The 15,998-nt window shown below is 44.6% G+C and overlaps 1 protein-coding gene across 13 annotated transcripts in view; it reads left to right on the top strand.

Moving 5' to 3' along the window:
* Window positions 1-15,998, top strand: part of LOC115138165 (RAS guanyl-releasing protein 2-like) — a 92,115-nt gene that overhangs the window by 51,646 nt on the left and 24,471 nt on the right. For 7 of the 13 annotated variants that reach the window (XR_010465340.1, XM_065025520.1, XM_029674698.2 and 4 more), the window contains exons 8-15: window positions 1,062-1,178; window positions 1,458-1,739; window positions 9,291-9,371; window positions 9,650-9,775; window positions 9,979-10,094; window positions 10,493-10,634; window positions 12,975-13,011; window positions 15,832-15,990. Coding sequence is in view for 7 of the 13 variants with exons in the window: in XM_065025520.1 (XP_064881592.1) it covers window positions 1,062-1,178; window positions 1,458-1,739; window positions 9,291-9,371; window positions 9,650-9,775; window positions 9,979-10,094; window positions 10,493-10,634; window positions 12,975-13,011; window positions 15,832-15,990 (1,060 nt within the window). In the remaining 6 variants the exon portion in view is untranslated. The remainder of the gene's footprint in view (window positions 1-1,061; window positions 1,179-1,457; window positions 1,740-9,290; window positions 9,372-9,649; window positions 9,776-9,978; window positions 10,095-10,492; window positions 10,635-12,974; window positions 13,012-15,831; window positions 15,991-15,998) is intronic. The other 6 variants (XR_010465342.1, XR_010465341.1, XR_003864901.2 and 3 more) reach the window with 1 other exon arrangement.

Here is a 15,998-nt window from a genome sequence, read left to right as displayed (position 1 = left end):
CCTAACGTCTCTGCACAAATCCCTTGTCTTTTTTACCCGCACGCCCCCTTTGATTTGTCATCATGATGCTTAACCGCATTTCCCATCACACATCAGATATTGTATACGTCAGTCAGTATGTAGTTACTTGCCTTCACACACACACAGCAGTAATATAGTACATTACTCATCCCACACAGTGGAACGCTTCGGGCATATCGACAGGATTCCCTGTGTTATCGATACCTGTCACTGTTAGTCAGTGGGCTTTATACACCAGTTTAGTAGAGCCTCCATCGTGCCACTCTGCCATAACGCTTTGCCCATTGATCGGAGTGACCGGGCAGGTATTTGAGCTTAACCAAATGATGCCCGCTGGCAGTCGTCCTTAAACAGAAGTATGTCTGCAACTGTGACACAATGATTAGAATGTGTGCTGTGCTGCCTAATGTTTGAATGGTATTATTAGACGAGACCCCGCAATATTCTAGTTTAGCGCAAACAGTGCAGCTTATTGCTTGAGGTTTGTGTTTGTGTGTGTGGGTTAGCTGGTGTGTGTATGTGTGACCTTCCCTGGATTTTAGTTATCGTCTGCCTTTGTGTGCCTCCAATTTCATCCAATCCTCTGTTTCCCTCAAAGAGAAAATAGTCTCTCTCTAAATCACTGTTTTATAACTTGCTTGCTCCTCTCCCTCTGGCTCCTTGTCAATCGTTCCGTCTCCCTCTTCTCCTCTGTCTCTTTTGAATCCTTGTTGGCACCGGCTCTTACACCCACACGTTGGCTTCTCTTCTTCCTCCATTTCTCTCACCCCTCACTCGCTCTCAATGTTTCTCTCACCCAGTGCCTCATGTCCCTCTCTGTGAATCTTTGATATATATATATTGTTCTTCTCTCTCTCTTAGCTCTTATAGCTCTTATAGCTCTGATCTGTCTCAGCCCTAGGTTAGCTAATCACTTGGAGTTCAGGTAGGTTTCTGAGCTTAGCAAACAAAGGAAAGTAGGAGGGGTGCTTCAACAGCAAAGACCAGGATTGTATTTTCTCCTTATCCCCCTCTGCATATTCTTCTTCTCTCTCCGATAGAAACTGCTCCAGCTTCAGAACTTCAACACTCTGATGGCGGTGGTGGGGGGGCTCAGTAACAGCTCTATATCTCGCCTCAAAGACACCCAGTCACACATCAGCAACGAGACCAACAAGGTGAAATGACTATGCTCATCTCATACCTTATGTACACGCGATGTTGTCACTCTTCGAATAGCCTGGTGTCACCACCACAATTACTGACATTAGCTCACATCCTAAAACAGAAAGGATTAGTTTAGATAAGAGATCAGGGCTATTTGTCAGTTACATGGAAGGGATTGGAAGAGTTATTTCGACTGCCGCACAATGTTAATCCACACACGTTTCCCTCCCCCTCTTAACCAACCCGTCCTCTCCTCCTTCAATCATCCCCCCCCCCCCGGTCCCCTCCAGGTGTTCAACAGCCTGATCGAGTTAGTGACGTCTTGTGGGAACTACAGCCAGTACCGCCGCCGCTTCTCCGAGTGCACAGGCTTCCGCTTCCCCATCCTGGGCGTGCACCTCAAGGACCTGATTGCCGTGCATGTGGCGCTGTCCGACTGGGCTGACCCGGGCAAGAGCAGGGTCAACCTGACTAAGTGTCAACAGCTGTATGCCATCCTCCAGGAGCTGGCGCTGATCCAGACCACACCGCCCACCATTGATTCCAACACTGACCTGCTCAATCTACTCACAGTTAGTGAAACATACAGTACCAGTCAAAAGTTTGGACACACCTACTCCTTCAAGGGTTTTTCTTTATTTTTTTAAATTTTTTACTATTTTCTACATTGTAGAATAATACTGAATACATCAAAACTATGAAAGTACACATATGGGATCATGTAGTAAAACAAAAAAAGTGTTAAATAAATCAAAATATATTTTCGTATATTAGGTTCTTCAAAGTAGCCCCCCTTTGCCTTGATGACAGCGTTGCACACTCTTGGCATTCTCTCAACCAGCTTGGAATGCTGTAATGCTTTTTCAACAGTCTTGTTGGCTGCGTTTCCTTCACTCTGCAGTCCGACTCATCCCAAACATCTCAATTGGGCTGAGGTCAGGTGATTGTAGAACCCAGGTCATCTGATGCAGCACTCCATCTCTCTCCTTCTTGGTCAAATAGCCCTTACAATAGCCCTTACACACTGGAGGTGTTGTTCTGTTGAAAAACAAATAATCTCACTAAGAGCAAACCAGATGGGATGGCGTATCTCTGCATAATTCTGTTGTAGCCATGCTGGTTAAGTGTGCCTTGAATTCTAAATAAATCGCTGACCGCGTCACCAGCAAAGCACCCCCACACCATCACATCTCCTCCTCCATGCTTCAGAGTGGGAACTACACATGCAGAGATCATCTGTTCTTGTACTCGGCGTCTCACAAAGACACAGCGGTTGGAACCAAAAATCTCACATTTGGAGTCTTCAGACCAAAGGACAGATTTCCATCCGGTCTAATGACCATTGCTCGCGTTTCTTGGCCCAAGCATGTCTTTTCTTATTATTGGTGTCCTTTAGTAGTGGTTTCTTTGCAGCAATTTGACCATGAAGGCCTGACTCACACAGTCTCCTCTGAACAGTTGATATGTCTGTTACTTGAACTCTCTGAAGCAATTATTTGGGCTGTAATTTCTGAGGCTGGCAACTCTAATGAACTTATCCTCAGCAGCAGAGGTAACTCTGGGTCTTCCTTTCCTGTGGCGGTCCTCATGAGAGCCAGTTTCAAATCAAATTTTATTTGTCACATACACATGGTTAGCAGATGTTAATGCGAGTGTAGCAAAATGCTTGTGCTTCTAGTTCCGACAATGCAGTAATAACCAATGAGTAATCTAACCTACAAATTCCACAACTACTACCTTATACACACAAGTGTAAAGGGATAAAGAATATGTACATAAAGATATATGAATGAGTGATGGTACAGAACGGCATAGGCAAGATGCAGTAGATGGTATCGAGTACAGTATATACATATGAGATGAGTAATGTAGGGTATGTAAACAAAGTGGCATAGTTTAAAGTGGCTAGTGATACATGTATTACATAAAGATGCAGTAGATGATATAGAGTACAGTATATACATATACATATGAGATGGGTAATGTAGGGCATGTAAACATTATATTAACATTATAACATTAACATTATATTAATTATATCATCATAGTGCTTGATGGTTTCCTGTCTACCTTCCTGTCTAAAAGTAAGGATTTTACTGTCATTTCTATTTGCTTCTTTAAGCTGTTCTTGCCATTTATATGGACTTGGTATTTTACCAAATAGCGTTATCTTCTGTATACCACCCCTACCTTGTCCCAACACAACTGATTGTCTCAAATGCGTTAAGAAGGAAAGAAATTCCACACTTACTTTTAACAAGGCACACCTGTTAATTGAAATGCATTCCAGGTGACTACCTCATGAAGTTGGTTGAGAATGCCAAGAGTGTGCAAAGCTGTCATCAAGGCAAAGGGTGGCTACTTTGACGAAAAAATATATTTTGATTTCACACTTTTTTTTGGTTACATGATTAATATGACAACATGCAACAATTTCAAAGATTTTACAGAGTTACACTTCATATAAGGGAATCAGTCTATTGAAATGCATGAATTAAGATCTCACATGACTGGGAATACAGATATGCATCTGTTGGTCACAGATGCCTTTAAAAAACGAAAAAGTAGGGGCGTGGATATGAAAACCATTCAGTGTCTGGTGTGACCACCATTTGCCTCATGCAGCAATAAAAAAAATCTCCTTCGCAAAGAGTTGATCTAGATATTGATTGTGGCCTGTGGAATGTTGTCCCACTAGTCTTCAATGGCTGTGCGAAGTTGCTGGATTTCGGCGGGAACTGGAACACGCTGTCGTACACGTTGCTCCAGAGCATCCCAAACATGCTCAATGGGTGACATGTCTGAGTATGCGGGCCATGGAAAAACTGGGACATTTTCAGCTTCCATGAACTGTGTACATGAGGTGATGGCGGCGGATGAATGGTATAATGGCCCTCAGGATCTTGTCACGGTATCTCTGTGCATTCAAATTGCCATCGATAAAATGCAATTGTGTTTGTTGTCCGTAGCTTATGCCTGCCCCTAATAACCGCACCGCCACCATGGGGGCACTCTGTTCACAACGTTGACATCAGCAAACCGCTCGCCCACACAAAGCCATACATGCTGTCTGCCATCTGCCCGGTACAGTTGAAACTGGGATTCATCTGTGAAGAGCACCCTTCTCCAGGGTGCCAGTGGCCATCGAAGGTGAGCATTTTCCCACTGAAGTCAGTTACAATGCCGAACTGCAGTCCGGTCAAGACCCTGGTGAGGACGACGATCGCGCGGATGAGCTTCCCTGAGACTGTTTCTGACAGTTTGTGCAAAAATTATTCGGTTGTGCAAACCCACAGTTTCATCAGCTGCCCGGGTGACGGGTCTCAGACGATCCCGCAGGTGAAGCCGGATGTGGAGGTCCTGGACTGACGTGGTTACACAGGGTCTGCGGTTGTGAGGCCGGTTGGACATGCTGCCAAATTTGCTAAAAGGATATTATGCTAATGGTAGAGAAATTAACATTCAAGAACTCTGGTGGACATTCCTGAAGTCAGCATGCCAATTGCACGCTCCCTCACAATTTGTGACATATGTGGCATTGTGTTGTATGGCAAAACTACACATTTTAGTGGCCTTTTATTGTCCCCAACACATATACATATCTATATATATATATAGCAAATGAATGGAATCAATGATGGCTTGTGGATAAAATCAAAGCAAAATCGAATTTTATTGGTCACAAACACGTGATTAGCAGGTGTAGCAAAATGCTTGTGCTTCTAGCTCCGACAGTGCAGTAATGTCTAACAAGTAATATCCAACAAATTACACAACATATACCCAATACACACAAATTTAAGTAGGAAGGAATTAAGACTACATGCATATGGACGAGCGATGTCCGAGAGGAACGGACTAAGATACAGTAGAATAGTATAGAAAAACAGTATATGGGGCGGCAGGTAGCCTAGTGGTTAGAGTGTTGGACTAGTAAACGAAAGGTTGCTAGATCGAATCCCCGAGCTGACAAGGAAAAATCTGTCGTTCTGCCCCTGAACAAGGCAGTTAACCCACTGTTCCTAGGCTGTCATTATAAACAAGAATTTGTTCTTAACTGACTTGCCTAGTTAAATAAAGGTCAAATAAAAATAAATATACATATGAGATGAGCAATGCCAGATATGTAAACATTATTAAAATTACTAGTGTTCCATTCCTTAAAGTGGCCAGTGATTCCTAGTCTATGCTTATATGGAAGCAGCCTCTAATGTGCTAGTGTTTAACAAGCTGCTGGCCTGTTTTTCAGTGTCTCGGTCCCAGCTTTGATGCACCTGTACTGACCTCGCCTTCTGGATGATAGCGGGGTGAACACATGGTTGAAGTCCTTGATTAAATTTTTTGCCTTCTTGTGACATCGGGTGCTGTAGGTGTCCTGGAGGGCGGGTAGTTTGCTCCCGGTAATGCGTTGGGCAGACCGCACCACCCTCTGAAGGGTTGCGGGCGGTGCCGTTGCCGTACCAGCCAGTGATACAGCCTGACAGGATGCTTTCAATTGTGGATCTGTAAAGATTTGTGAGGGTTTTAGGTGTCAAGCCAAATTTCTTTAGCCTCCGGAGGTTGAAGAGGCTCTGTTGCACCTTCTTCACCACACTGTCTGTGTAGGTGGTCCATTTCAGTTTGTCAGTGATGTGTTCGCCAAGGAACTTGAAGCTTTCCACCTCCTCCACTGCGGTCTCGTCGATATGGATAGGGGGGTGCTCCCTCTGTTGTTTCCCGAAGTCCACAATCATCTCCTTTTGTTTTGTTGACGTTGAGTGAGAGGTTGTTTTCCAGGCACCACACTCCCAGAGCCCTCACCCTCCTCCCTGTAGGCCGTCTCGTCATCGTTGGCAATCAAGCCTACTACTGTTGTGTTGTCTGCGAACTTGATGATTGAGTTGGAGGCGTGCTTGGCCAGGCAGTCATGGGTGAACAGGGAGTACAGGAGGGGGCTGAGCACGCACCCTCGTGGAGAGGGGGATTGTCACTCAAATTTAAGGAATAAGTTGAAAGTGTGAAGGATTTTTTTGTTGTTGTCATTGAAAGAATCTAGTGGGAGTCCAAGGATGGAGAGGGAGCTTGATTACTTAATATTCCCAATGACCTAATGCAAATTCTAATAGGTTCCAGGTTGAATCAAGAATGACTGACTACCTCCAAAAGCAATCAGATTTCTGCTAGTCTTATTGATAGCCAGGACTGTTCCCCTCTACCGTGAAATGATGAAGCATCTTTGAAAAGGCATACACTGTTAGAATGTGATATTGCCATATAATTTCCTTTCCATTGAATACCCTATCATTATGAGTCATGCGCAGTGCTTAATTTGTAAATCGGGAGGTGCCGGAACAAAAAGTGAGCGGGAGAGGGTTGTGGGGCGCTCCGAGGTACCAGAACGAATGAGGGAGAAAAAAATTCCCTTTTATAATAAAGCATTGCATGTATGTCATCGCATTTGCGTAGTGGCATAGAGCAGCAGAGTAGAGGCGCTTACAGACGTTGCACACTTTGGGAACATTTGTAGTAGTCTAGGGTGCTGGAAAAATGTGGCCTTTTTCTAAACATATTTCATGCAATTCTGCATCATTTTACATGACACTTTTTTAACACCGTACAGGTGATCGGAATGACAGGCCTCTTTGACACTGACTGCCTCCCGAGTGGCTCAGTGGTTTAAGAAACTGCATTGCAGTTGCTAGCTTTGCCACTAGAGATCTTTGTTCGAGTCCAGGCTCTGTCACAGCTGGCCGCGGCCAGGAGACCCATGGGGCGGCGCACAATTGGCCCAGCATCGTCCAGGTCAGGGGAGGGTAAGGCCGGCAGCGATGTCCTTGTCCCATCGCACTCTAGGAACTCCTGTGGCGGGCCCGGGCGCATACACGCTGACGCAGTCGCCAGGTGTACGGTGTTTCCTCCGACACATTGGTGCGGCTGGCCTCCGGGTTAAGCGGGCATTGTGTCAAGAAGCAGTGTGGCTTGGTTGGGTCGTGTTTCGGAGGACGCACGGCTCTCAACCTTCACCTCTCCTGAGTCCGTACGGGAGTTGCAGCGATGAGACAAGACTGTAACTACCAATTGGATACCACAAAATTGGGGAGAAAAGGAATTTATTTATATATATATATATATATATATAAATTTTGTTATTGACCAAATACTTATTTTCCACCATAATTTGCAAATAAATTCATTAAAAATCCTACAATGTGATTTTCTGGATTTTCTTTCTTCTCAATTTGTCTGTCATAGTTGAAGTGTACCTATGATGAAAATGATAGGCCTCATCTTTTTAAGTGGGAGAACTTGCACAATTGGTGGCTGACTAAATACTTATTTGCCCCACTGTATGTGTGTGTGTGTATGTGTATATATATATATATATATATATATAACAAAAGAAAAAACATTGAAACTGAGAATCTGAGATCAATATTAATGACCTTAAATCCATCAATAGCCGAGGCCTAGTTGTGTGGAAACACACATTGTAGGCTACAATGTGAGGAGGAAATGAGTCTGCTTTCCCGTTTCACTGACTTGCCCAATGATGCTCAGCTTAATCACAGGTGATGGCTGATGTGTTTGTGCCAAAAGCCTATATTTCTCTCTTGTTTTTACTTTTTTTTGTTTAACAATTACTTCATCATTACTTTGTAAAATCACTTTGCAAAATGTGTTCTGGTACCTCGGAGCTCACCACCCCCCTCTCTCGCTCACTTTTTTGGTCTGGCAACTCCCGATTTACAAATCAAGCACTGACTCATAGTGATAGGGAAATATTTGGAAGTTGATCAAATATTTTGGTAGCCTACAGCAGACAGACTAGTTTTCTCTTTTCAGCAGGAGCCGTTTGCTTTCCAACCTGAGTTTTTCCTTGCGATTTTGTATTTGAAATATTGAGAAAGGCCTGCTTTGTCTGCATTCTGTTCATTGACAGATTTGCCTCGCCTTCCTGACTGTAGGCGATGCCTTGTTATTGGGCTACACCCAATCCACAGCTAAATTATAGGCAGTCTGATGGTGTAGTAGGCTATTCGGAGTTATTTAGTTTATTTCTGACAGACTGCAGTTATTTTATAACTTCGACAAATGTGTTTTTCGATTTATCACGGGTGCTGCAGCTCCTCCAGAACCCTTTCTACATCTATGATTCTATAAGGAAATACATTATGAAGTGCAACGCTGGAGAGATGAGTGTTGCAGACTCATGTCTATCAGAGCAGAGAGAGGGAGAGAATAGTGTAGAAAGGGAATCTCATTCCAATTCTGCGAGAGATAGAGGTGAGCTTCTCACACAGCCACGTGTTGGTCTCAAACAGGTTGTAATGTTGCTCAAACCATAAGCCCAGGCCGGTCCAACCCGAATATTCATATTATTATTCATATTATTATCATCGCTGTTATTCAAATTTTAACAAAATTGGAAATTTATTGTTCATGCCATGAGAGGTACCGGATCTGGCAAAATAGGTTCCGGAATGAAATAGTCCAAAACGGAGATGTATAGGATCCTGTTCCGAATTATGAACTGGTCATGTGTCTGTTTTTAGCTATGACCCGATGGTGTACTGCTCTCGTTCTGGTTTGCACCTAATCTCTCTCGCTCTCGACCTCTTCCCCTCTTCTTTCTCTCGCTCGCTCTGAGAAACAGGAAATAACTTGACAGTCTTGACAATCATCTTATTCACGGACTTTCATACAGTTTATTCAACTTCAGATTAGTTTGGATAGATGTTAGGAGATTGAGTTAAGCCATTGCGCTTGAAACCATGGCAATACGGTTCACCTTGGAGTAGCCTTCAAGTCTGCCAGTCCAATATTTTTCATCTACTTTATTATTCATTGATGACCTGTCCAAGGAAGGTGATTCCATGGTCCTTGATATGAGAGAATCGCTATATAATTACTAACCCCACATCCTATGGGGTTAGTACACTGTTGGTTATTCCACCTCGTTCTACGCATTTCAACTGAAAAGGAAGTAGCTCTGAGGTAAATGGGTAGTTTTAAAGTTTGGCTACTGCAAAGTAATAGTATACCTCTTAAAACAACAAGACCTTTTAATTTAATTTAATTTTGATCTCCTCTCCTCTGTTGTCATGGTATCCACATGCTATATTAATACAGTTACCATGTTGCAGGTGTCTCTGGACCAGTACCACACTGAGGAGGAGATCTACCAGCTGTCTCTACAGAGAGAGCCACGCAGTGCTAAACCAGCAGTGAGCGCTATGGGCCAGGGGCCAATGGGAAACAAATGTGTCCTTATGGCCAATAAGAAGCCATTTAAAAAAAATGTATTATATCTTGTAGATAGTTCATGTGTTTTTACTATTTTAAATATGGAAGTCGATGTATTCTAATAGCTTATAGGAAACCAATGTGTTAATTTTCTCATGACATTTGAACACCCTTGCTCTCTCATGTTCAACTTTCCCTTTTATTGATTCTAGGAAGTCTCTGGAGAATTGATGCTCTTGTCTTCTCATTGGTCTGGCAGAACTCTGGCCCTGCCCCCGCCCCAGCTCCCGCCCCCAAGCCCTCTATGATTGACGAGTGGGCAGCGTCGGTGAAGCCCAAAGCAGACCCTGCGGTCATCAACAAACACATAGAGAAGATGGTGGACGTACGTTATGCTAGCTAAGGCTCTCTGTTTAGTTGAACCAACAAATTACAAGTTGTTGAAGGAATGTTATTGGCTTGGTACATAGTAGTTATCCTCTCCACTACCCTCTTATTAATAACAACAAGTCACAGGAATGACAACCATAGTACTCTTTGTTTTGAATGTCAGATATGTTGAAGTGATGTGTGTTTCCACGGTTACAGTCTGTCTTCAAGAACTTTGACACGGACGGGGATGGTCACATCTCCAGGGAAGAGTTTGAGATCATCAGGGACAACTTCCCCTACCTCAGCAAGTTTGGAGAACTGGACAAGAACCAGTGAGAGACAAAATCATCTTGGCAACTGTTACCATAGGCTACGTAGCAACAGTCCCGTATAACTGATATTGTAACCATACTATGCGTAATAGTGTCACACAGATTAGGGAAGGAGACATGTTAATTTTCTCTCTCTCTGTCTGTGTGTCTCTGTGTCTCGGTCTCTCTCTCTCTGTGTTTCTGTGTCTCTGTCTCTTTGTGTGTCTCACTTTGTCTCTCTCTCTGTGTGTGTCTCGGTCTCTTTCTCTCTCTCTGTCTTGCTGTGTCTCTCCCTCTCTGTGTGTCTCCCTCTTTGTGTCTGTCCCTCTGTGTCCCTGTGTGTCTGTCTCTCTGTGTGTCGCTCTGTGTGTCTGTCTGTCTGTCTCTCACTCTCTCATTCTCTCACTCTCACTCACCAGAGATGGGAAGATCAGCAGAGAGGAGATGATTGACTATTTCATGAAGGCCAGCTCTCTGCTCAACTGTAAGATGGGCTTCATCCACACCTTCACAGAGACCACCTACGTCAAGCCCACCTTTTGTGAACACTGCACTGGCTTTGTGAGTGCACTGTCAGTTTGGCCATCTATAAATCCATCCTCACTCCTATGTACAACACAGATCCCTGCCTGTTAAATGGATTGATGAATTGATTGACAAAGGGATGCTTTTAATGCTGATATAGTCCTAGTCAAAATGGCTCTGGCTCTTTGAGCTTTGAATACTCACTGCTATAGACTATTAGGTCCATATTCCCAGACTATTCCCTGCTGTCTTTAAAAGTCCTTTTTAAATGTATGGATTGGTGAAGGACAGAATGGCGTGGATGGCTATGGTCACGTCTGGCCACCATGACTATGCAGCAATATTGTGGGAGTTCTAGACAAATACCTACTTACAACATTGGCACATTTTTATTTGACAAGGAAAAGACCCTTGAGGTTAGAAACCCTGGCAAGAGGTCAGCAGGAAGTAGTCACCGTGCACGTACAACCCGAGCAAAAATACAACACATTAAAGACCAATTGCAAAGGTAAATAAAATTGCCTTCCATCAGAGCTTGAAACTCAGCAAGCGATACCCTCTCGTCCTGTTCCAAAGGTTTTTTTTTTTTTTAAATTCCGCAGCTGGCTCCAAGACAAAGGAGCATTATTAGGAGAATGATCCTTCTTCCCGTTTCAGTCCTGGTCTTTCGGAGCCGTGACAGATGGTAGCACCTGAGGTCAGATACTAAGTGCCTGCGTTATTATTCGACATCGTCATTGGGTCTGGTCTCAACCATGGCAATTATTTGGAGATACAGTTCTGGGGTAGTGAGATACTGGAGGTAATACAGCAGGCTCCTTGACAAGCCCTGTATTCCCCCTCCACATTGCTGTTTTTCATGTGGTGGTGAGAGGAGAGAGCGGTGTCAGAGGGCTTCAGAGGATCTCTGTTGTCTCACACAACGCCAGTGAGTCAGGGGGCTGTAATGAGGGCGAGAGTGTTGGCTTTGATACTGAACTGGGCGACAGCTCCTGAAATTGCACCAAAAACTCCTGACTGGTACAAAGACCGAGGGAAATGAGGTGCAACACATTGAAAAACATACACCGTGACTCATACACACTCTCATCTTGCACACACACGCCCCCCCCCCCCCCCCCCCCACACACACACACTGCTGATTCACATGCCATTCAGAGAAAAATACTATGGAAAAAAAGGGGGGGGGGGGGGGTGGAAATGTGCAAAGCATTCCAGCCACCAGCTACTTCCTCTCTGCCTGCTTTCCTGTTGGCTTCGGGTCAAACATAATACCTAGGCTTCCAATTTTTCAGAACGCGGTGAGCAAAAAACAAACTGCCCAGCACCATTTATGGAGTTCAGTTGCCCTGGGTGACTCAGGCATAACTTCGTAACCTGACGTTGTTTTTAATGTCTCTCTTCTGACAGCCCCCCGCTGTCGTCTTATCACCTACTTAATGGAGCGAGTGCTTAAAGCTCTTGTGAATGGGTCTCTGTGCTCTCTGTGTCGTTCCAGCTGGGAGATGGAGGGTACATCCATCATGGTATCCCATTCCCTATATTTCACCTGGGCCCTGGTCAAAAGTAGAGCACTACATAGGAACTGGGTTCCATTTGGTACACAGCCAGGGAGGGAGGGTGCGAGTGTTTGTTCTGCTCTGGGGACTATAAGCTATACATGGGGCCAGCTGTAAGATTGGTGTTTAACTCTCTATTAGGCCATGTTTGTTGATATGAGACTTTGCCATGGGGACTCTCTCGAGGTCTTTTGTTCTTGGCGACTGGTGAGCGTTTTTGTAGTCCTCTATTGGTGTAGGAAAGGTGTAGTTTTTTTTTAAAGAAAAGGAATTCTCTTTGAACTTATGGCTGGTAAGTGTTTTGGTGGCATTGAGGCTCTCTGTCCGTGTGTGTGTGTGTGTGTAGGGTCAGGTTATTTTCTCGGTCCTCAGATCTCTGATGTGGCTGTGATCTCCTGGACAGGTCTTTCATGTCATTGTACCCCTGCGGTGGGCTCCTAGCGTCTGCTTGATCTCCCCCACCACCTCCTCCTTCCCTCTGTCTCTCCTCCACACCTCCCTCTGTTCCTGCACCTCCTCCTATCGTTCTTCCTCTCACGTTCTTGCTCTTTCTACCTCTAACGCTCGCTCTCTTTCGATCTGCCACTTCCTGTCCCTCGTTCTATTTCTACCTCACACTTTCTCTACTTCCCTCTTTCTTTCTACCTTGCTCCCTCTCCCCACATCCACCTGTTTCTTCTCCGCATGTGTCATCCTCGTCTCTCTCTGATCCCTGTCACTCTGCCCTAATCGGTCACTAGACGTCCGGCCTTTGTCTCCATGTGCCAAGAATTTCACGAAGAGAAGTCCCAAATAACTTCTCTCTCTTTCTCCCTAGATATGGGGCTTCTACAAACAGGGATACAAGTGTAAAGGTAAGAGAATCAATACATTTAGCTAACTCGAATAGTTCAAATTGCTATGAAATGAAATAAAATGATAGATTCGTCACTCGAACCAAAGGGGTCTTTGAGCTTCATGTCAACAGCGTGGAAGCCATGGTAAATACATCAGACTACATTACAGTGGCAATTACATGTGAACCCTTTGGAAATACCTGGATTTCTGCATAAATTGGTTTTACAATTTGATCTGATCTTCATCTGGGACACAACAATAGACAAACACAGTCCACTTAAACGAATAACACACAAACAATTATGCATTTTCATGTCTTTATTGAACACACCGTGTCAACATTCACAGTGCAGGGTGGAAAAAGTATGTGAACCCTTGGATTTAATAACTGGTTGACCCTCCTCAGCAATAACCTCAACCAAATGTTTTCTGTGGTTGTGGATCAGACCTGCACAACGGTCAGGAAGAATTTTGGACCATTCCTCTTTACAAAACTGTTTCAGTTCAGCAATATTCTTGGGATGTCTGGTGTGACCTGCTCTCTTGAGGTCATGCCACAGCACCTCAATCGGGTTGAGGTCAGGACTCTGACTGGGCCACTCCAGAAGGCGTATTTTCTTCTGTTGAAGCTATTCTTTTGAGTTTACTTCTGTGTTTTTGGTCGTTGTCCTGTTGTATCACTCAACTTCCATTGAGCTTCAATTGACAGACAGATAGCCTAACATTCTCCTGCAAAATGTCTTGATAAACTTGAGTTCATTTTTCTGTTGACGATAGCAAGCTGTCCAGGCCCTGAGGCAGCAAAGCAGCCCCAAACCATGATGCTCCCTCCACCAGACTTTACAGTTGGGATGAGGTTTTGATGTTTGTGTGCTGTGCCTTTTTTTTCTCCTCACATAGTGTTGTGTGTTCCTTCCAAACAACGCAACTGTAGTTTCATCTGTCCACAGAATATTTTGCCAGTAGCGCTGTGGAACATCAAGGTGCTCTTTTGCAAACTTCAGACGTGCAGAAATGTTTTTTTTTGGACAGCAGTGGCTTCTTCCGTGGTGTCCTCCCATGAACACCATTCTTGTTAACACCAAGATGTTAGCATGTTCCAGAGATTTCTGTAAGTCTTCAGCTGACACTCTAGGAGTCTTCTTAACCTCATTGAGCGTTCTGCGCTGTGCTCTTGCAGTAATCTTCGCAGGATGGCCACTCCTAGGGAGAGTAGCAACAGTGCTGAACTTACTCCATTTATAGACAATTTGTCTTACCACGGACTGATGAACATCAAGGCTTTCAGAGATACTTTTGTAACCCTTTCAGCTTTATGCAAGTCAACAATTCTTGATCTTAGTTCTTCTGAGATCTCTTTTGTTCAAGGCAATGCTTCTTGTGAAAAGCAAACTTAAATTTCGTGAGTTTTTTATAGGGCAAGGCAGCTCTAACCAACATCTTCAATCTCGTCTCAGGTTAGCGGACTCCTGACTCCAATTAGCGTTTGGAAAAGTCATTCGCCTTGGGGTTCACATACTTTTTCCAACCCACACTGTGAATGTTTAAATGATGTATTCAACATAGACAAGACAAATACAGTAATTTGTGTTATTAGTTTAAGCACACTATGTTTGTCTATTGTTGGGACTTAGATAAAGATCAGATCATATTTGATGACCAATTTGTGCAGAAATCCAGGTAATTCCAAAGGGTTCACATACTTTTTCTTGCCACTGTACATTACCCCCTTACAGGGCTCCCTTTGAGAACACTTGAACAGAGCACACAGGATCATAAAATACACCTTTGTGGTTTGAGGGTCTCCGTCGCGCCACTGTTTTGTAGAAGCTGTCTCAAGGGTAGACACATTGTAGAAACATACAAGTCACATGCACAAACACACATGCACATGTCACACTCCCGCTAGCGCCAATCCACAGTAAGCATACACCTGAACTCTGTCTGCACAACGCTCGGTACTCCGTAGACTGTGTCTGTCTCTCAGCTGCATCCCAAATGGAACCCTGTTCCCTATGTAGTGCACTACTTTTGACCCGAGACCTATGGGCCCTAGTCAAAAGTGGTGCTCTACGTAGGGAATAGGGTGCAGTTTGGGATGCAACTTCAGTGTGTCTGCTCTACTCTGCCGAGTGCCTTAATGAGATGTGTGGAAGTCAATGAGAGGTCCCAGCCATTCATTTCCATTACCATTGTTAGCCCCAGTCGCCGAGTGGGAGAGACGATGGCGGCGCATAATTGAAATGAATTGGCTTGTCGCAGATGGTGTAGAACAGAAGTGCTGTGTGTGTGTGTGTGTGTGTGTGTGTGTAGTCTGAATCAGTCTGGGTGTTGTAGACATTTATCGAATCTAACCTTCGCTGATGTGGACGTTTTACTGAGAGCGAGAGGTGTTTAGAAATCAATGAGTGAGTGAGTGCATGAATGGGAGAGTGTGTGTGAATTACTCTGAATCTCTTTCTCTGCCACCCTGGACATCCCTGCTCCCTCTTTCCTGCCTACTTCCAGAGTGTCCTTCATTGTCAGAGCTGTTGTCAGGGTCTGTCTGCGTGTGTGTGTGTGTGTGTGTGTCAGTGTGCGTGCATCTGCACTGTGTGTATGAGCACCTACCTCTCACCACTCGCTCTTCCCTTTGCCCCAATGTTTATTTTTGCACTTTCTCTCTTAAACTTTGCCTCCCTCTCCTCCCCATCCCTGATCTCTCGAACCCTCCTTTACCTCGTATTCGTTCCCTCCAACTCTCTCGCCCTTCCCGTCTAAACCGGGCATTCTTCCCTCGTTCCTCCTCATCCTCCTCTCTCCATCTCGTTCTCGCTTTGTCTCCCTCCCTCGGACAGCTTGTGGAATTAACTGTCACAAGGCGTGTCAAGGTCGTCTGGCGGTGGAGTGTCGTAAACGGACCAAGAGCATTAGCCACGAGCACGCACCCTCTCTCCAGGCACGCTCCTACAGCTTCCCCCCTCCGGCCAACAGCCCACCCAGCCTACAGAACACAGGTGAGAGA

This window comes from Oncorhynchus nerka, linkage group LG12, assembly GCF_034236695.1.
Source record: "Oncorhynchus nerka isolate Pitt River linkage group LG12, Oner_Uvic_2.0, whole genome shotgun sequence".
In the NCBI taxonomy this organism is placed as follows: Eukaryota; Metazoa; Chordata; class Actinopteri; order Salmoniformes; family Salmonidae; genus Oncorhynchus; species Oncorhynchus nerka.
The sequence above is the reverse complement of the archived record's forward strand: the minus strand, read 5'-3'. Positions and strand labels throughout refer to the sequence as shown.